Raw genomic sequence first — 22,881 nt, forward strand, 5'->3', positions numbered from 1 at the left:
AACAATCACTCGCGACAATTTGCAAAGCGTCAGGACTGAAACTTAAAATAGACTCTATTTTTATTTATTTACTGTAATAACAGAAAACGTAAGTGTTAGTTTAGTTTCCTTCCTGTTTGTGGTGTAATTCTCCGCCCGGTTGAATAGAGAATAAAACCCCCTATCAAATGAGCTTTCACTCACCACCTCATGCTATTTAAATGCTATTCAATAACTTCCTTATACCAGCATAATCCTGTATGGAAGTTTTGTACGGAATAAAAGTAAAAAAGTCATTTTACATAATACGACGTTTTGTTTTAGGTTCAATATACTATGTGAATAATGGTGGTTCATGTACTAAAGTATTGGACACAGAAGGAGTCCCACTGTCATGTCTCTTTTATCATCCTCTAAAAGATGCTGTAATTGTCATGATGGAAGGTTTCACTGTTGGGTTATTTTCAGTGAGTTATCAAGGTGACTTATCAGAAGTGAGCAAAGTGAAACTGAGTGGCAGAGTCCAGACCAGAATGGTGGGAAGCCAAGGAATTGTTTGGGCTGGAAACACCAGTCTAGCAATCTTAACAGGTAGTTCGAACTTCAAAGATATTTATTTTTATATTCATTGTTAAATGGATACTTCAATATTTTCATCGTATCATACTAGTGAATACTTTTATCACTATTAGCAATGACATAAGTCGTGTCAACTGTCTGTCAATCCTAACCAATACAAACGATTTATGAAACGACATTATCCTCTTCATTTCAAACTGTAACGTATTTTATCAAATATTAAACATTAGACATACATTTTTGTAAATGTATTGTATCAATGCTCATTCAACAATATGTGCCCAATATTTTACATAACCATCGTATGAAACATCCTCAATAAAGTTGTAAGTCTAACCATCCATTTATATCCTAATATTACTTACACGCACAATTTTGTAGCATCCCTGATGATGAAAACAATTTATTGAATTTCCGAAAGCTTGGACAAACTTTAAAGAGTACTCTTTCGTTTTCTTACCTTTTTCTAATTACGAAACAACAATGCCCAAATTTGATTAACCCTAGAAAAAAATACACGAATAATGTCGACAAATAAAATATCCTGGAATATTTATAGATATACATCTGAAATGGGACTGTCACATCAACTTCCTTCTAAAAAAACTTCGATTTATTCTTTTGACAGTTGAACAAAAAAAGGTAATATATCACAGTGTTGGTGTCCTTGGGTGCATAAATCGCTGGGCCGGAAATGTCAAAACTATACAACAGCTTATATCCATTCCCAATTGGAACGGCAATAAAAATAAGAGTACAGTCATAAACATTTCTTGCCTGTGGCCCCTAGACGCCCAGATAGTTAGTAAACGTGCTATCAAATGTAGTTGAGGAATCTAACCACTAGTGGAACCACTACCTGCAAATCAATTTGTCAACAATAGATTAAAAAGCAGACAAATTAATTTGCAGGTAGTGGTTCCACTAGTTAATTACCGAAAAATCAATTAGGATAATCATCATTTAACTAACAAAGTCCACATCGGACCAAAAAACTTCAGGTATATAAACAGCTAACCCTTGTCTTTAGATTCAGTATCAATTTGCTTCTCCTGAAGATGCTAACCTTGTTAGCGAAACGCGCGTCGAGTGCAAAAATATCAGTTAATGAAAGTTAACGAAATTATCTCGTTCGACTGTTCTTCGAGTCATTAAAATAGGGGATATCATTGACCATGCAATGAAACGAAAACAAAGGAATAAAAAATTCGCAAACGTTGATGGTGCTACAAAAGATGTGATTCGGCGAACAATTTATGGTATATACCAAAAAATGAAGTACCAACCTTGGAAATGATTTGGTATAAATTACTCGACTATCCCGATTACAATTATAAATCTTTAGAAACTCTACGAGGTGTCTTTTCGTCTTGTGGTTTCGAATATAAAAAATTGAACAATCGGATGGTTATAATGGAGTCGACACGCATTGTTCAACTCCGACAAGAATATTTGAGGCGAATGAAAAGCTACCGAGAATCCAGCAGACACATAATCTACCTGGACGAAACTTGGTTTGACACCCATGATGTTGTCAAATATGGCAGTGTAGACGAAACCAAGTATTGTGCTTTGAACACACCTTCAAGGGGAAAACGTGTTATAATTTTGCATGCTGGGAATGAAAGTGGTTTCGTACCAAACGCTTTGCTTCTATTGGCCAAAAATATAAAAGATTCGTCTGCTGATTACTATGAAGATATGATTGCGGCTTTATTCGAAACCTGGTTCAGTGAGCAGCTTCTCCCAAATATTCCTCCAAACTCGGTTATTGTTATGGATAATGCTTCGTATCATTCTCGGTTATTGACTACAATATCAAACAATAACACAAAAAAGCAGATATTGTTGATTTCATGCGAAATCATGACATGGAAATACCCGAAAAGATTCCAACGAAAAAGGTATTACTGGCGACCCTAAAACAACGTAATTTCAAAAAAGAGTATACCTATTGTTGATTCGATTTGTGAAACACGTGGTCATATTCTCTTACGTTTGCCTCCATACTATTGTGTGTTCAATCCATTTGAAATGCTTTAGGCCACAATGAAAGAAAGCTTGCGGAAATGTAATCAGTCACCGACTTTGAATGCTGTAGTGCTTGACAATATAAGGCGAGTGGTGAATGAAGTAGGTAATAGTGATGTGTGGAAGAACTGTGTGGCCCACGTTATAAAAGAAGAGAACAAATATTGTGTGCAAAGTTCCATAAATCCGATCGTTATTCAACCCGATGATGATTCCACCTCATCCGAATATAGCGAAGAAGAATTTTGATTTTTCTAGCAATTTTGTTGGCCTCTATTATTTTGTATATATATGTTTGACAAAAATTTTATATTTTTATATTTTAGAGTTTTCGACTCGGAAATCAACTACCTTAAATTTCGAAGTTTTTCATAATTACCCATGGTGGAAAAATTCAGTTGAGATAACTTTTTCATGGTGTGATCAATTGCTATGATTGTAAGAATAAGTAACTGAAAAACTACCATTGAAAAATAATATGCCGACGCCTATGTCGATGCGGGAATTTCTTCTATGTGCTGTTCCAATTGGTATTGGAAATACTATACCTTCGAATATTCAACAGATCCGTAATATCAACCAATTCAAAAGTAAATTAGTCAGATTTATAAAGAACTTACCTAGAGAGAGTGTCCATAAAAAATTGATTCTGTTACAAATTTTGTTTGTTTATTAAAAAGTTTCTCTATTTTTTTTAATCATTACGTTTTCGAGATTAAATTTTTTCTTGAGTTGTCATTGAAATTATGAATGTCATAAAAATTCCTTTCATTTAATAATAATAATAATAAATCGACTTAATTCATCATAATATACAATAGAATACATAGCATTGACAGTAAGATACTATTTCAATAAATGATGAATTGGCGGGGGTTCAGTCTGAGCTGTTTTTCAACCCTACCATGAGAAAGGGAGTGTCTTTTCTACAAGTATAATCGAAATACAGAAATCTATAAAGGCAGTCGAACAGATGTGTATGGTTATCAAGATTGTCAGTCCGAATTTACTTTAAATTTGATTTTCAATCTTTTCTTGAAATTCTGTAGACTGAATGATTTATATGCATTCGGTAATTCGTTATAGAGCCTGGCGGCATTGTTAGAAAAACTGCGAGTATAAATGGAACTGCGATGCTTTAGGATTACTAAGATATTTTTATGTCGCGTCTGAGAGTTGGGTATGCTTGAGAACAACTCCAATCTCTCACAAAGGTAAGCTGGTTTTCGTGTCAGAAATGTTTTGTAGGTAACTGTGAGGAGGTGTAGTTTTTTCACATTGTGGCTAATGTGGTCCAATTTGCAACATCCGTATAAGTACCTTATACAAGCATTTTGTATTCTCTGCAGACGGAAGGAATCGCATAGGCGTTAAGAAGGTCCATAAACACTGTCACAACATGAGAGCTTTGAAAAAATGAGACTTTCGCATAATGTCAGCTTCGTCTTTGTGGAAAGAAGGTCACGATTCGGGTACAATTGTCTGATACCTTACATAAGTTGCTGACATGTCCCGAAAATCTCAGCTCATTGTCTAGATACAAACCTAAATTCCAGCACTCCTTGACCTGAGGGAGGTAGTCATTTTCAATTTCGATTTTTATCTGTCCAGTGGCTGAATTTATGCATGATATACGACCCAAAATCATGAAAGAAGATTTTTTCCCATTGAGCTTCAGATTGTGTACCGTAGATATGATCTTAATTTATTACTATTTCTGAGTTAGTTATGGAAGTCAAGTTGAAAATGGCGTATATTTGTGTGTCGTCGGCGTAATGGTGGGTTTGACTATTCTGTATGTATTCAATTTGTAGAATTGAAAAGGATATTCATTGTTTTTCCTGCATTGAAGGAGACAAATTTTTCTGTTGCAATTAGATGCTAGTTTCTTGTTCGTATTACTCCATTCCTTCATTGCTCTGCTAATCTGGAAACCATAGTTTATTTCAATCTCTTCGAAGAACCCCATTGTTATCTGAAGGGTATAATCTTAGCAACTGGGGAAATGTACAGGAAAATGGATTAACTGGGTCTCTCAGTCAAAAATAAAAACTTTGATTTACTTTGCCAAGCTTTCACTTCTACTGGGAAGCTTCTTCAGGGCAGTAAAAATGAGTATAGAACAATGAATCAAACATATAAATTGATAATAGGAAGTGAAACGTGTAGGATATTTTTGTTCAAAACTTTTTAAGAACATTGAAGTTGCTGACATTAAACATTAACAATGCCATTTAAATTCATTTCACTTCAAATAATAATTTTTTTTTGGCAGTTGGTAAATCAATTTCATTGAGATTTCACGTTAGTTCATACTCCTGTTCACCGACATTAAATAATTACATATTATATTTGTCCTGAAGGACATAACTAATTCAATCGAAATCTTTACGTGTTCCACCAAATAAATTTGACGATATCTTCCATTATTTTGTTGATATTTTCATCAAGATATAAAGATAAGTAATATATCTGGTCCAAACATTTGCAGGTGATCTGACAGTTCGACTTTGGGACATAGAAACGAATGACAATTATGTGCTGTCGACAGTAATGAAAATCTATGACACCGACGACAAGTTCAATACAGTGAGTGAAATTTTTACCTGTATTACATATTGCAAAGTGAATCAAACGCTATGCGCTGGAACGAACATTGGTAGAATATATTTCTGGACAAGAAAGCAGAACCAGGTTGAAATAGAAAACCCAGAAGATAGTTGGGAGTTGACTAACGTGAATGCTATAAATGGAACAATAAAGCAGCTGAAGTGGGGTTCTTTCATTTCAAGATTGCCACTTTTGAGTGTGAATTGTGTTACATCCGTGTACATAATGAAAGAACAAAGAATATGTAGTAAATTTTCTGAGAAAATTTGGGGTACACAAAAAACTGCTTCTCAGATTTTATTAGAAAGTGCAAAGAGCGACTGCTTATTGCAATTAGACTCCCAGGTTACTGATATGGCGATTTCGGAAAATCTCTTAGCTTTCACTAATGGAAAAAAAATCTTCATGTATGCGGTAACATGGGAGAAGGATAACAATATATTAGAACTAAATTCGGGAAAAGCAAAAGGTAAGAAAGGTAATAACTGTCAATTTAGCACAAAACTAATTCACAATAAAAATACAATTATAAAGGGTTATTGAAAAATATTGTATATTCAGTAAATTTACAGTCTGTATCTTGAATGATGTCATTAATCTCACGTGGTGATTAGTTGACATAGTTCACGAAAAAAGTTCATATGAACGTGTGTCCTAACATGCTTCGTTTCCGAGTAACAGAGTGTCACAGTTTTATAAAAAATATTGATCTTTTATTAAAAACTCACTGCCGTATTCGTTATGAGTAACTGCCGAATTAAAAAATAATTCGGAAGTTCCTAGGTAGCAGTCCTCACTCCACTCTCCTCAGCAATCAGATGAAAAAATTATAAAATTGTTGAGCGTAGTATTTATACAGCGTGACTCACGGTTGATGGTAGGTTAGACGTTTTTAGAAAACGCAAGGCATGATTTTTCTGAAAATTTCACCTCTCACATTTCCTTACCTGTTCTATCGATCTAAAATATTTTCAGCATTGAGGCGTTGCCACTTCCATCAAAAAGTCCTAGCAACTTTATTTTTTTAAATGGAACACCCCGTATATTAATACATTTTTGGAATCTTTCTGGTATTTTAATACTTTTTTGTTAATAATGTCCTATTCCTATCGCTATCTGTTTTCGAGAGAAAAGTTGATATTTTGATGATAGTTTGGACAAACTCTAAATATTCAAATAACACCAAGAAATCGACTCCATATCACACAGGGCGTGCTAAAATTACTATTTTTTCCATTGTACATAAAAGTAGTCGAAAGTTCATTTTTTCAAATGAAACTCCCTGTATATTACTCGATAAATTGAAAGATTATGAAAAATGCTTCAAGATGATATATCATGTCCCTATACATTAATCGTCAAGTTTTCTCAATAAAGTCGCTTCTTCTAGAAACATTATTTTTTTTTAGAATTTGGGTTTAGGTAGCAGTGGAATTATCAAGCTTATAACAGTTCGGTTACTTTTATAAGTAATTTACAAAGAGTTATCGACGGTGTTTCGAATCATCTTCCAAAATGAATGCAAATATCGATTATTCAAACGAAGTTCTTATGAAATTATTTATTATACACATGAACAAAGTGATCAAATCATTGTCAGAACGTGTGAAAAATTCAACCAAATGTATCCTGAATTAACACCAATGAACGAGAGGAAGTTTGTAAGGTTACAAAATAATTTCCTTAACTATGGCTCAAAGTTTCCAGGAAACAACTGTACCAAAAATCAGTCATTTCTAGGTAAAAAGTAAAATTTTGTGGGCTAAAACATGTGAAAGTACAGACAATAACAGAATAGGATGATTCAAAATAAAAAAATTGTAAACAAAATATCACATTTTTACAATAAATACTGAAAATGTTGTCTATTACATTCTAAACACTTTAAAATGTTTTTTTGTACGCGACTTGTGGTTGCTTTTTCAATTTCCTGGGAATCCAGGTCTTCAATACTCCGCACTATTCGCCGTCGCAATTCTTCTTTGGTATGCACTGGAGTACTGTATACCCTCTCTTTTAAAACACCCCATAAATAAAGTCAAGTGGCGTGAGATCGGGTGATCTCGGTGGTCAATACCACGGCCCTAAACGCCTAAACCAACGCTCGTCGAAGAGTTCGTCAAGTTTCCTGGAAACTTCCTGGGTGGAATGAGCTGGCGCTCTGTCCACTTGAAACCATGAATTCCTATATTCCTTTAAAGGCAAATTTTCAAGAAAATCTGTTACAGTCGTCCTTAATATTTGGAGATATCTCTCTGCATTTAGTGTGTCTTCATAAATAAAAAAGCTAATTTTATTGTTCTTCAGAAAACAGAGAACATTCAGGTCAAATTTTTCTTGAAAACCCATTTCTTTTGTAACATGAGGATTATGATCAGCCCAAAAATGTTGATTCGTCGCTTCAAATTATTTTTGACAAAAAATCCCGATCTTCCTGTGTATGAATCAAAAGGGATTCACAGAAATGCATTCTACATTCGAAGTCTTCTGCTTTTAGAGCTTGAACTTTGGTAAATTTATACGGATGCATTCCGTGATTTTTCAAAATTCGTTGTACTGAAGCATGTGATACACCTAAATCTTTTTCTGCACTGCGAATGGAAGCTTCTGGATATACATAAAAATATGCCAAAACGTTAACAGTATTGTCCTCATTTGAAGTAACAGGTTTTGGTAATGTTGAAGGCGCTTTTAACATGGAGCCATAGTTAAGGAAATTATTTTGTAATCTTACAAACTTCCTCTCGTTCATTGGTGTTAATTCAGGATACATTTGGTTGAATTTTCTACAAGTTCTGGCAATGATTTGATCATACTGTCCGTGTTGATAAATAATTTCATAAAAACTTCGTTTGAATAATCAATTTTTGCATTCATTTTCAATTTTCAAATCATGCTTTCAAAACATTTTTGGCGATTTTTTGAAACACTGTCAATAACCATTTATCAATTATTTATAAAAGTCACCAAACTGTCATAAGCTTGATATTTCGACGGCTACCTAGAAATCAAATTCTTTAAAAATTATTTTTTGTACAACTGTTATTGAAAATCTCTTTGATAGAAACACTTCGATCAGAACACCTACCAAAAAATCATTTAGAAAAGTTCACACATGCAGTTCGTGCTATTGGTAATAGCAAATGCCTGTGAAGTTACTGACGATGACGAAGTAGTATTCAGTCCAACTGTAGAAAGTCCTTCATGACTAACCAATAATCCTCCTTAAAATAACGTGAGTTGGCGTATGTAGTTGTAACATATGCCTTGTAATCCAAAGATCGTGTGTTCAAATCCTATGGACTCTATAATTTTTTTTATTATCAGCAGTAACGTTATACAAAAAAATTTGTATGATACATTTGTTAAAAGTAATTTTATTTTGCTCGTGAGTTTGCTCCACTTGCTGATGCTCGTTTCGCAATAATCCCCACTCACAAAATGAAATGCCACTTTCAACACTTGTAGGTAAAACGTGAATAACTATTTTTCCACAAAAGCGACTTTATTAAGAAAACTTGACGATTTAGGGATAGGGACATGTATATCATCTTGAAGCATTTTTCAACATCTTTCAGTTTATCGAGTAATATACAGGGGGTTTCATTTGAAAAAATGAACTTTCGACTACTTTTATGCACAATGGAAATAATAGTAATTTTAGCACGTCCTGGAGTCGATTTCTTGGTGTTATTTGAATATTTCGAGTTTGTCCAAACTATCATCAAAATATCAACTTTTGATGAATTGAGAGTACTGATGTACTTAATTTCAATTAAGGCTATGTTTTGGACCATATTTAGCACAATTTATTTTTTATCTCGAAAACAGATAGAGATAGGTATAGGCCATTATTAACAAAAAAGTATTAGAATACTAGAGCGATTCCAAAAATGTATTAATATACGGGGTGTTCCATTAAAAAAAATAAAGTTGCTAGGACTTTTTGATGGAAGTGGCAACGCCGCAATGCTGAAAATATTTTAGATCGATAGAACAGGTAAGGAAATGTGAGAGGTGAAATTTTCAAATCATGCTTTGTGTTTTCCAGAAACGTATAACCTACCATCGACGGTGAGTTACGCTGTATAAAGTCAATGGAAGTCCGAACTGATGAAATACACCACGAATCATTGTCAACCACCTTCAAACAATTTGCAAATTGTTTGTTTACTGTTTTTGTGTATTGTTAACTTTATTGTAGTCATATCTAAAACAAGTATCAAAATTGTTAAGAATCAATATAGGAATTAACAAAGTGAGACCAATCCAAACCATTGTACATAATAAACGGCAAAAAAAAATTGTAAATTTAATTGTGCAAATTCCACACGCAACTTCAGTTTTAGTGGGAATTCCATGTTTATTTACATCTCAATAACAATTAATTCTAGTGTTGATTATGTAGTAACATTTTTTGGTAAATAAACTTATTATTATTATTACACATATTTTAGCTGGATGTGAACAGGATTTTTCTGTCAAACCATTAACAACTTTCAATTATGACAATGATGGCATTGCTTTGTATGACGTCCTTCTAATAACAATCAATTCAAAAGTTGTTTCTCTCCATTCATCTATGGGTTCATTGTTGACTTCACTCACTTCTGGTGCGAGGGAAGGGGAGCCAATTGGTATGGATGTTACATCTCACTACTTAACTACATTCACAATGGAGGGATATTTGAAAATTTATGACCTAATTTCACACCAACCCAAACTCATAACCCCTGTGAGGAACGTGTATGATATGATAAGTGATTTCGGAGAAATTATACAAGCAAAAACCAACTCCAAGGGAAATAAAGTGGCCTTAACTTTAGCTGCTGCTAATTTGGTACCAGATGGCAAGCTTTATGTTTGGGATATCGAGAAAGATGATATTAATGTGTATGACTTTCGAAAATACAATTTTCCTGAAAATATTGGTGATTATGAATATAGTGAACTGGAACAGGGTAGAAATATCGACATAACTGATAGTGTCAATGACAAGCAGCTGGAGTTTGATGACATTTGTCGAAATAGGGTTCCTATCGACTTCTATTGGGATAATGATGATTCCAGGTTGCTAGTATGTGTTGCCAAAAAGCTCAAGATGCCAAGGGCAAAAACAGGATTTCTTGCCAGATCAAAGTCTACTGCAGGTGAATCTTCTACTTTCTGGTACCTTTTTTTGTTACAATTTTCATTTACAGAAGAGAAAAGGAAACCTAAAGATGAGGACCAGATTTTGATAACTATGTTTATATCATCTGAAAACTCGATTAGAATACATGACATCATAGGAATTGACTCTGAAACCAGAATTTTAGCGTGTTCAAGTCCTTTCATCATTACTCTCCAGAAGATGAGTATAGTCAAAGAGGTTATGAATGATTTCATTGGTCTAGAGACTTGTGACAAAGCTACCCGGGAAGCAATTCTTGACTTCAGTTATAACTTAACTCTAGGTAGGTTGAAATATTAGAAATTGTTGATTACTTTTACATTCATTTCAAGGTAATATGGATGCTGCATTCAAATCCATTAAGTTAGTACAAAGCCGTGGTGTTTGGGCTAGCTTAGCGAGAATGTGTGTGAAAACTAGAAGATTGGATGTAGCTGGTGTATGCCTGGGTCATATGGGTAATGCTGCAGCTGCTAGAGCACTAAAAGTTGCTTTGATGGATGACAGCATACCTCATGAAGCAAAAGTTGCAGTTCTTGCTGTTCATCTTGGTATGCTGGTAAGTTTAATCAATAATAATAATATTTATTCAGTTGGATCATCTATGCGGAATCCATTGTTGGGAACGAAACTCAGTGTTGTGAATGTCTGCCGTAATAGAACGTGCCATCAATAAATTAAAAGTATTTTGTGAAAGTTCATAAGTGTAATAGAGAAACAGCACTCCCATTCACGCCGGTTGGAGGCCGGGGGGACCGGATGTCCACGTGGGAGTGTTATAGTGGATGTACATAACTCCTGTCCCCATTCACGCCGGTTGGAGGCCGGGGTGGACCGGATGTCCACGTGGAGACAGGATTTTAACAAATAAATGTGTAGTTTTGTGGAAAAAGTTTGGAAGTCTCCAAAAAATTTTAAGTGTTTTTAATATAATAAAAAATATAGACAAAAAAGGGGTGGCAGCATTGCTGCGAGCAAGACAGCTACGCCCCCCCCGACGAAGCTCCTATCAATTCTGATAGGAGGAGCACTGGTCATTATAGCGCCATCTGGAAGCTGGGACCAAAATTAAATAGAAGAAGAAGAAGAATCTGCTATTTATGCAACAGCATCGTTATTAAAATCGGCCTAAAATGTTGGACTTGTAGATACTATATAAAAGTCAAAACCAAAAATAATCTGTTATTTATGTAACAGCATCATTATTAAAATCTTCCTAAAATGTTACACATGTACAGGGTCATAAGTTATCTATATATTCTTTGAGAGAATAATAGGATTTATCCAGGAGCAACTCTTTGATTTGATAGTTATACTGTTTCAGAGCCAGATTTTTTATTGTACTTGAAAGTTTATTGTACAATTTAATGACCATAAGCCTGGGACATGATTCAGATACAACTAATCTGTGTGTTGGCACTTCCAACAGAGTAGGGAATTTCTAGTATTATAATTCTTATTATCATTAAGAGTAGGAAACCTGGTTAGGTGCGATTTTACATATTTTAATGTCTCATAAATGTATGTACTTGTAACAGTCAATATTCCGAGATTTTCGAAGATGAGTTTGCAACTTGTCCCTCTAGTAACTCCTGCTATATACCTTATGGTTTCTTTGAATTTTGAGTATTCTGGAACAATCACCAGATGCTCTCCAAGCTTCAATACCATTTATTACCATACAATGTTACAATGAAAGTATGCATGGTAGTACATTAATAAGAATGATCTATTTACATTCCAGCGTAGTTGTTGAATACAATAAGATATTGAGGATATCTTTTTTACAAATCGTATCAATATGCTTGTTCCATTTGAGATTTTCTGTTATCTTCAAACCCAAAAATTTTATCTCCTCTTGTTGTTGAATTAATCCATTAATTGTGATCTGGAGTGGTTCTTGAATGATTAAAACGTAAAAGCACATTTTTTTTTCATTTAACACTGAGAACCACTTTTGGGTTGGGTTGGGAAACCTCTAGTCAAGCGAAAAATGACCAACTCCCGCCAAACGATCATCTCCCGCCAAACGGTCATCTCCCGCCAAACGGTCATCTCCCGCCAAACGGTCATTTCCCGCTAAACGGTCATCTCCCGCTAAAACCAATGAAGCGAAGATAGGGGATAGGTGAGAGCACTCGAATGACCTTTAAATAGTCCGATCTCGGAGGAATAAGTCCAGTCATCACCCGAAGAAGATTGTGGATACTAACAATCGAAACATCGTGACGAAACTTGGTTAAAACGTAAAAGCACATTTTTTTTTTCATTTAACGAAAGACCATTGTCTGAGAACCACTTTTGGGTTGGGTTGGGAAATCTCTAGTCAAGCGAAAAACGACCAACTCCCGCCAAACGGTCATCTCCCGCCAAACGGTCATCTCCCGCCAAACGGTCATCTCCCGCCAAACGGTCATCTCCCGCTAAAACCAATGAAGCGAAGATAGGGGATAGGTGAAAGCACTCGAATGACCTTTAAATAGTCAGATCTCGGAGGAATAAGTCCAGTCATCACCCGAAGAAGATTGTGGATACTAACAATCGAAACATCGTGACGAAACTTGGTTAAAACGTAAAAGCACATTTTTTTTTCATTTAACGAAAGACCATTGTCTGAGAACCACTTTTGGGTTGGGTTGGGAAATCTCTAGTCAAGCGAAAAACGACCAACTCCCGCCAAACGGTCATTTCCCGCCAAACGGTCATCTCCCGCCAAACGGTCATCTCCCGCCAAACGGTCATCTCCCGCCAAACGGTCATCTCCCGCCAAACGGTCATCTCCCGCTAAAACCAATGAAGCGAAGATAGGAGATAGGTGAAAGCACTCGAATGACCTTTAAATAGTCAGATCTCGGAGGAATAAGTCCAGTTATCACCCGAAGAAGATTGTGGATACTAACAATCGAAACATCGTGACGTAACTTGGTTAAAACGTAAAAGCACAGTTTTTTTTTCATTTAACGAAAGACCATTGTCTGAGAACCACTTGTGGGTTGGGTTGGGAAATCCCTAGTCAAGCGAAAAACGACCAACTCCCGCCAAACGGTCATCTCCCGCCAAACGGTCATCTCCCGCCAAACGGTCATCTCCCGCTAAAACCAATGAAGCGAAGATAGGGGATAGGTGAGAGCACTCGAATGACCTTTAAATAGTCAGATCTCGGAGGAATAAGTCCAGTCATCACCCGAAGAAGATTGTGGATACTAACAATCGAAACATCGTGACGAAACTTGGTTAAAACGTAAAAGCACATTTATTTTTTTCATTTAACGAAAGACCATTGTCTGAGAACCACTTTTGGGTTGGGTTGGGAAATCTCTAGTCAAGCGAAAAACGACCAACTCCCGCCAAACGGTCATCTCCCGCCAAACGGTCATCTCCCGCCAAACGGTCATCTCCCGCCAAACGGTCATCTCCCGCTAAAACCAATGAAGCGAAGATAGGGGATAGGTGAAAGCACTCGAATGACCTTTAAATAGTCAGATCTCGGAGGAATAAGTCCAGTCATCACCCGAAGAAGATTGTGGATACTAACAATCGAAACATCGTGACGAAACTTGGTTAAAACGTAAAAGCACATTTTTTTTTCATTTAACGAAAGACCATTGTCTGAGAACCACTTTTGGGTTGGGTTGGGAAATCTCTAGTCAAGCGAAAAACGACCAACTCCCGCCAAACGGTCATTTCCCGCCAAACGGTCATCTCCCGCCAAACGGTCATCTCCCGCCAAACGGTCATCTCCCGCTAAAACCAATGAAGCGAAGATAGGGGATAGGTGAAAGCACTCGAATGACCTTTAAATAGTCAGATCTCGGAGGAATAAGTCCAATTATCACCCGAAGAAGATTGTGGATACTAACAATCGAAACATCGTGACGTAACTTGGTTAAAACGTAAAAGCACAGTTTTTTTTCATTTAACGAAAGACCATTGTCTGAGAACCACTTTTGGGTTGGGTTGGGAAATCCCTAGTCAAGCGAAAAACGACCAACTCCCGCCAAACGGTCATCTCCCGTCAAACGGTCATCTCCCGCCAAACGGTCATCTCCCGCCAAACGGTCATTTCCCGCTAAACGGTCATCCCCCGCTAAAACCAATGAAGCGAAGATAGGGGATAGGTGAAAGCACTCGAATGACCTTTAAATAGTCAGATCTCGGAGGAATAAGTCCAGTTATCACCCGAAGAAGATTGTAGATAGTAACAGTCGAAACGTCGTGAACTAACGTGACTTGGAATCTCTCCACTTTTTATTTTCTTTTTTCATTTCTTTATTTTTATTTATTCAATGATGAATATTACTAATTTTTCTGATCATATAGGTATGACATAACTAGTGACAATAATCAATAACAACGATAATATATGACCTCTAATATCGATGATAAACGAGGCTCCCAAAGGCGGTGAGTTGCACAGCCAAGCTTCGGCATCGGCCGCCCATAAAGATTCACCTTCTGCCTTCCTCTGCAGCTCACTGAAAGCAAGCAACTTGCTTCATATCTTGAACCAAGTAGTGCTGTTTTTGTCTGTTACAATTTCATCAGTGATACTGACCGGGTCATGAATACAATTTTCAAATTCTTCTGCACTAAACAAAAACACTGCTAAAAAAGAATTGGTTATGACGGCTCTTAACTATGAAAAACATGGCTCCCAAAGGTGGTCTTTCCAAAGCCAAGCTTCGCCATCAACTGCCGGCTATCTATGTATAGAACACCTGATTGCGCTATTTCCTTTCCCCTCTTTCCGGTTTTTTGTTTCAGCGTGACTCGTTTCCTCGTGTAGCGTAATCCGTTTTTCCGTGCACCGTAACCCCTTTATCCTGTGCACCGTAACCCGTTTTCCCGTGCACCGTAACCCGTTTTTCCATGTACCGTCACGTGTTTTCCCGTGCACCGTAACCCGATTTCTTGTGCACCGTAACCCGTTTTCCCGTGCACCGTAACCAGTTTTCCCGTGTACCGTAACCCATTTTTTCTTGTACCGTAACCGTTTTCCCTTGTACCATAACCGGTTTTTCTTTGTACCATAACCCCTATTTTCTGACCATAGTTTATAAAGCAGCCTATCGTTATTTTTCATGTAGATTTACATCCTTGAATATTCACATATCATTATGTATAATCATCAGCATAATGCTGAAATCATTTCCCATAGAAATATGCGAACAATATTTGTTGATGTCAATTTATTTACCTTTTTTTTTTCAGGATGAAGCTGAGCAGCTATACATACAGTGTGGTCGACATGATTTGCAAAATAAGTTGCTTCGAAGCAGGAATAAAATGGATGCAGCTCATGCAGTAGCAGAATCTAAAGACAGAATCAACTTGAGAAACACCGAACATGCATGGGCTAAATCTTTGGAACTGTCTGGTGAATTTGAAGAGGCTGCTGCTAGATATGAAAGAGCAAACACACATTTGTATGATATTCCTAGGATGTTCAGTGATCATCCACAACAGTTACAGGCTTATATGTCTAAAACTAAAGACAAGTAATAATTTTCTTACATTAAAAAAATACCACCGATATGTTCTCCTCCAGCGTACATAAGTGAAGGCACAGGGGAAAAACGACTTCAGTCGACTTTGTCAACAAAATGAGTTTGAGGCGCCATCTAGTAGCATTAGGGAAGTACTATAATATGACTGAATCGAAAAATGGCAAGAGGGACTGGAGTCCATAGAAATAAGCTTAAGAACATCCGCCCTGCTAGGGAAAAACGACGTGAGTCCTAGCGCGCCATGGGAAGAACGGCTTCAGTCCTTTTTTACCATTGTCGTTTGTGTAAACTACAGTGATCGGCGTGCATCACCCAACATGTTTTTATCAATCCTCTTGTGTTTTGTTCTAGTCCATACGTCGTACCGTAACAATTTCTCTTGAAACTTTACTGTTTTTCAAACGTGTGTGATTCTGCAGTATTAAAGTGCAATGGACAGTGACTTTTCTGCGTCCAGTGAAGAAGAGAGAGGACCTTTGAGCAGCGGAACGAAAAAAAAAGAAAAAAACAGCTAGGGTTAGAGATATAATGAAAACCTTGCGAGCTACCACCCACTAACTTGAGCCTGACTGCCGGTGTACACGATTTCACTGTTTCACTTTGATTTGTGAGCCAGAACGCCGAAGAATAATTCGCGATTTTAACGATTTGAGGGACACCAATGCTCAAAATGCTTACCTTGCTGGTCTTATTACTGTTCTCCCAGTCATGCGTCGACGTCCACGAAAGAATGAAGATGAGGCACGAATTAATACAGCTTCATTCAGCTATCGAGTTAGGATTAGTGAGGATGAAAAAATCCGCGAGCTAACAGTTTGTTTGAAGGCTTTCATATTCTTGCACATAATTACAGATCGACGAGTCAGGTATGTGAGAGATTCCCTTGTTCGTGTTGGAAAACCGCCAACTGACAAACGCGGAAAACATGAAATACGCCCACATAAACTGAGCGATGAGACCAAGGGAAAGGCCATTGACTTCATCAAAAGTCTGAAGGGCCGTAAATCTCATTATTCATTGAAGGATTCGAGGAAAGTATATTTACCTGATACACTAAGCTACACAGAATATATATATATTGAGCAAAACTCTGATCATGAAATGCAGTATGAATCGTTCCGCTGCATATTTGAAAATAATTTCAACATTTCATTTGGTTATCCCTGCAAGGATACATGCAGCACCTGCGATACTTTGAAGGCTGACATTTTTTCTCTAACTGAGAAATCGAAATCAAATCTGGATGGTCCCGTCAAAGAGAAGGCACAGAAAGAGCTAGACGTTAAGCTACGAGAAAAGGAACTTCATCTGAGGAGAAGTGAGCGCTTCTATCAGCTGAAGAGACCCTATCGTAAACGCTGTATGAAATCCAGAAACATGGAAGCGATCACAATGGACTACCAAAAAAACCTACCAACACCTAACATAACAATGAACGACGTATACTACAAACGTCAACTGGATTTTATTAGCTTCAACATCCATGTTTTATCGAGTTCGCAAGCCGTATTCTACACTTACGACGAATCTATTGCTCGAAAAGGAGCTGACGATGTGTGTTCAATGATGTACCACTTCTTTTGCCACATTTTGCCAATGGAGGATAGAAAGCTGGCAATTTTTTGTGACTCATGTTCTGGGCAAAACAAGAACTTCACTGTTATACGATTTTTACACTATATGGTTGTGCAAGAAAAACGATTTGAAACAGTGAAAGTTATAGTTCCGATTCGTGGGCATTCCTACCTGGATTGCGATCGGAACATGAGTCTCATCAATCAAAAAACATATACAGAGACGCCAGATGACTGGAGGGAAGAATTCAAAAGCTGTCGCGTAAAACCGAACCCTTTCCAAGTAATCAACTGTGGACAAAATAATTTAGAATTTCTGAATTGGGCTGCTTTTCTTGTTTCACAATACGCTGCTAAATGCCCCTTCCCTACCCGGCCGGTCAGAATGCTGAAAGTCGGAAATGAAAACCCCAGTAAGATTTTCCACAAGGCAACATTCAGAGGCATGTACCAACAATCTCCGTTATTAGCGAAAAAGTCTATAAAAACCACATCAAGAAAGAGAAATAGCGCGGTGATGTTGACCAAATTGTACCATGGCCAGATACCCATCAAGAAGGCATCAAAAACTTATTTTGCTTGGTACGAGTGTTAATAAACATATTTTCTGATCAAATGCTGATTTTTGCATATTTTTTTCATGAGTCTGACATATTGTTTTTAGTTGGGAAACATTGAATTTGATTTTTCTCAAATTCCGTCTGATGGGACTAAGGTCGTTTTTCCCCTGGAGTCTTCAATTATAATTACATCCCGGGTGAAAACGAATCTATTAGACACGTCATAACTTTCTTATTAGTCAGTGGGCTATGCTTGAAAACAGGCAGTAAACAAATCTAAAGAAATAAACTTCAAATGTTCAATCCAGTCTCGAATATACCTACACAGTAGGTTGAATGGACTGACGCCTATCAGAAAACAACTACTCCACTTGCTAATACCACGAACGGCGTTGGATATATTAGATCGATGATGGCCACTATCTTGCACTGACGAGTGGCTAAGGAGCCCGAAACCGGTCTGCAAGTGTGCCCGTTCCAAAATTGAAGGTCGGCTCTTTCAGTTCCCTTTTCATCACACGTGACTATCCGATCCAAAAAAAGATCGCTTTGGTTACATAGAAGCAAAGAAGAACAAACCTCAAAACGTGACAATTTCTTTTGATCGTTCAAATCGTGAGGAATCAACTTTTCGAGCTTTTTGATCTTTCCAATATGTTTTAAACCAGCAAAAACTACATGGTAGCTGACGCCCTATTGTTCCGCCATTCCACGCACCGTTTGTGGTGGATCAGTCTTCAGCAGGGTCCTCAAATCCTTTACTATCATTGATAAATGCTTGGTTAATTTGTCGGGCTGTTTCGGCAGAATCTTATAACATTTATGGGCAGTGGACAAAAAAAAATAGAAAGTTTTGAAGATTGGTTTGTTATACTGGTATAGTATTTCCAATACCAATTGGAACGGCACAGAGAAGGAATTCCCGCCTCGACATAGGCGTCGGCATATTATTTTTCAGTGGTAGTTTTTCAGTTACTTATTCTTACAATCATAGCAATTGATCGCCTCATGAAAAAGTTATCTCAACTGAATTTTTCCACCATGGGTAATTATGAAAAACTTCGAAATTCATGGTAGTTCATTTCCGAGTCGAAAACTCTAAAATACATTGAAAACACAAATAATCACACCGAATTCTCGTCAATCATATATTTCTTCTTCGCTATATTCGGATGAGGTGGAATCATCATCGGGTTGAATGACGATCGGATATATGGAACTTTGCAAATAATATTTGTTCTCTTCTTTTATAACGTGGGCCACACAATTCTTCCACACATCACTATTACCTACTTCATTCACCACTCGGCTTATATTGTCAGGATTCAAAGTCGGTGACTGATTACATTTCCGCAAGCTTTCTTTCATTGTGGCCCAAACCATTTCAATTGGATTGAACACACAATAGTATGGAGGCAAACGTAAGATAATATGACCACGTGTTTCACACATCGAATCAATAATATACTCTTTTTTTGAATTTACGTTGTTTTATGGTCGCCAGTAATACCTTTTTCATTGGAATCTTTTCGGGTATTTCCATGTCATGATTTCGCAAGAAATCAACAATATCTGCTTTTTTGTGTTATTGTTTGGTATTGTAGTCAATAACCGAGAATGATACGAAGCATTATCCATAACAATAACCGAATTTGGAGAAATATTTGGGAGAAGCTGCTCATTGAACCAGGTTTCGAATAGAGTCGCAGTCATATCTTCGTGGTAATCAGCAGACGAATCTTTTATATTTTTGACCAACAGAAGCAAAGCGTTAGGTACGAAACCACTTTCATTCCCGGCATGCAAAATTATAACACGTTTTCCCTTTGAAGAAGGTGTGTTCAAAGCACAATACTTGGTTTCGTCTACCCAGTCATATTTGACAACATCATGGGTGTCAAACCAAGATGGTTTGACACCCATGATGTTGGTAGATTATATGTCTGCTGGATTCTCGGTAGCTTTTCATTCGGAGTTAAATAATGCGTGTCAATTCCTTTATGACCATCCGATTGTTCAATTTTTTATATTTGAAACCACGAGACAATAAGCCACCTCGTAGAGTTTCTAAAGATTTATAATTGTAATCGGGATAGTCGAGTAATTTATACCAAATCATTTCCAAGGTTGGTACATCATTTTTTTGGTATATACCATAAATTGTTCGCCGAATCACATCTTTTATAGCAACATCAACGTTTCTGTAAGGTCTCCAGAAAGCCATATTGATGAAAGTACCCAAAAACACTAAGATTTTCACAAAATTAAATGATATAGATATAGAAATAAAATACTTTGTCTAATTTCCACTCACTTAATGTATTGCTATTAATACGACCAAGGTTTCGGTTTTTACACCATTCTCAAGTATTCTAACGCTACTGACCAAAGAGAAATATCGGAGTATACAGGCTGATTCACGGTGGATGGCACATTAGACGTTTCTGGTGAACCAGACAACGGATCACTTTGAAAATTTAATGGAGGGCATATTCAGACATTCTCTAGCCAACTAAAATATTTTCGACAATGCGGTGTTGCCGCTTCTATTAGAAAGCAGTAGCAACTTTGATTTTTCGAATGGAACACTCTGTATATAATATTATTTTTGGAATCTCCAACAATTGCCCGACAACTTTTCTTGATATTTCCCTATACCTATCTGTTACCGTTTTCGAAATAAAAATTAATTTCAATTTTTTTCTTCGAAAATCATGACTTCTAAAAATGCCGATATCTTTTAGTTAAGAAGTACTATGATATCGAAATTTGGTTTGGAGTTAGGTGATACTTGGACACTTCCCACACGTCAGCCTAATCTCCGTTACTTCAATACAGGGTGGTGAAAAAATACAGTTTTTTCGTTTGCTTGAATAAGTTGCTGAAATTTGATTGTTTTAAATGGAACACCCTGTATATTATTGAAAATTCGGAAAGCTGCTGAAATTTGCTTTCTTTCTATGTATATCATACCTAGACCTAACTAGTCAAGTTTCGGACTTATGAACATTTATTTGTGAAAATGTCCCTTCAGAATGGTATTTCCATTCGGTATTTGGTAAGCAGGCCATGATTACTATTTGACAGTAGCGTTGTGACATTCTCCTAATAATATCGACATTTTCGTCACTTCAGAAGTTGCAAATACCTTCAAAACGATGGAACAAAACTATTCAAACGAAGTTCTTATGAATTTGTTTATTATTTTTGGACAGTGTGACAAAATTATCAGCAGAACATGTAGAAAGTTCAATGAAATATATCCGAATCTACCGCCAATGAACCTCAAGAAATTTATACGAATTCAGAACAATTTCAGTATGTTTGGATAAACTTTAAAAAAGCACCAAGAAACTTGAAATTGGAAATATTGATATGAATAATTATAAAAAAGTAAAACAATCATGTGGAATATTTCAAAATATGTTCGAATCGCTGGCCGTTCACGTCCAAGCACTTTACAATGCGGGTGTTGACTGCTTTCGTGGTGGCAGATCTGATTTCATTGGGATCCAAATCTTCAAATGTTTGGGCAATCCTTTCTAACAATTCATCTCTCGAACGCACGGGTATTTTGTAAACTTTTTCTTTAAACATTCCCCACAAATAAAAATCTAATGGATTAAGATCGGGTGATCTCGCTGGCTAATTCCATGGTCCCAAGCGCCTCATCCACCGATCGTCAAATAGTCTATCCAGTTCTGCGCTCACTTCTCTTGTGCAATGTGCAGGAGCTCCGTCTAGTTGGTACCAACAGTTTCGATAATCTTCGAGTGGCAGATTATTCACGAAACTGTCTAAATTTTTCTTGAAATCCGGCTTCTTTTGTGACGTGAGGATTTTCACTGGACCAATAATGACGATTTTTTCTATTGAAAATCCCTTCTCTCGAAAATTTCGATTCATCAGTCCAAATAATTTTATTTAAAAAAAGTGGATCTTCTTGAATGCGTGTCAACAACATTTCACAAAATTCTACTCTCTATTGAGGATCTTTAGGCTTCATTGCTTGAATTTTGGTGAATTTATAATCATGCATTTTATGTCTTCGAAAGATTCTTTGAACCGATGAATATTTTATACCCAAATCTTCTTCAGCACTTCTTATCGATGACTCGGGAAATGCGTGAAAATATGCTAAGACATTAATCTGGTTGTCTTCGAAAGTTACGGGTCGAGGCAAGTTTCTTGGTGCTTTCAAAGTTGATCCAAATGCATTGAAATTGTTCTGAATTCGTATAAATTTCTTGAGGTTCATTGGCGGTAGATTCGGATACATTTCATTGAACTTTCTACATGTTCTGCTGATAATTTTGTCACACTGTCCAAAAATAATAAACAAATTCATAAGAACTTCGTTTGAATAGTTTTGTTCCATCGTTTTGAAGGTATTTGCAACTTCTGAAGTGACGAAAATGTCGATATTATTAGGAGAATGTCACAACGCTACTGTCAAATAGTAATCATGGCCTTCTTACCAAATACCGAATGGAAATACCATTCTGAAGGGACATTTTCACAAATAAATGTTCATAAGTCCGAAACTTGACTAGTTAGGTATAGGTATGATATACATAAAAAGAAAGCAAATTTCAGCAGCTTTCCGAATTTTCAATAATATACAGGGTGTTCCATTTAAAATAATCAAATTTCAGCAACTTTTTCAAGCAAACGAAAAAACTGTATTTTTTTACCACCCTGTATTGAAGTAACGGAGATTAGGCTGACGTGTGGGAAGTGTCCAAGTATCACCTAACTACAAACCAAATTTCGATATCATAGTACTTCTTAACTAAAAGATATCGGCATTTTTAGAAGTCATGATTTTCGAAGAAAAAAATTGAAATTAATTTTTATTTCGAAAACGG

General features: G+C 36.5%; 1 protein-coding gene across 3 annotated transcripts in view; it reads left to right on the forward strand.

Annotated features, from left to right (window-relative positions):
* Positions 1-22,881, forward strand: part of rempA (intraflagellar transport protein rempA) — a 47,557-nt gene that overhangs the window by 10,890 nt on the left and 13,786 nt on the right. Inside the window, exons 4-9 of one of the 3 annotated variants that reach the window (XM_074184696.1) lie at positions 304-570; positions 5,081-5,677; positions 9,657-10,349; positions 10,401-10,655; positions 10,705-10,931; positions 15,584-15,798. In XM_074184696.1, coding sequence (XP_074040797.1) covers positions 304-570; positions 5,081-5,677; positions 9,657-10,349; positions 10,401-10,655; positions 10,705-10,931; positions 15,584-15,798 — 2,254 coding nt within the window. Of the gene's footprint in view, positions 1-303; positions 571-5,080; positions 5,678-9,656; positions 10,350-10,400; positions 10,656-10,704; positions 10,932-15,583; positions 15,871-22,881 lie in introns of all 3 variants that reach the window. The other 2 variants (XM_074184694.1, XM_074184695.1) reach the window with 2 other exon arrangements.

The sequence above is a fragment of the Leptinotarsa decemlineata genome, unplaced genomic scaffold (assembly GCF_025532065.1).
Source record: "Leptinotarsa decemlineata unplaced genomic scaffold, Ldec_3_MD MMD2_tig00026358_RagTag_RagTag, whole genome shotgun sequence".
Taxonomy (NCBI): domain Eukaryota; kingdom Metazoa; phylum Arthropoda; class Insecta; order Coleoptera; family Chrysomelidae; genus Leptinotarsa; species Leptinotarsa decemlineata.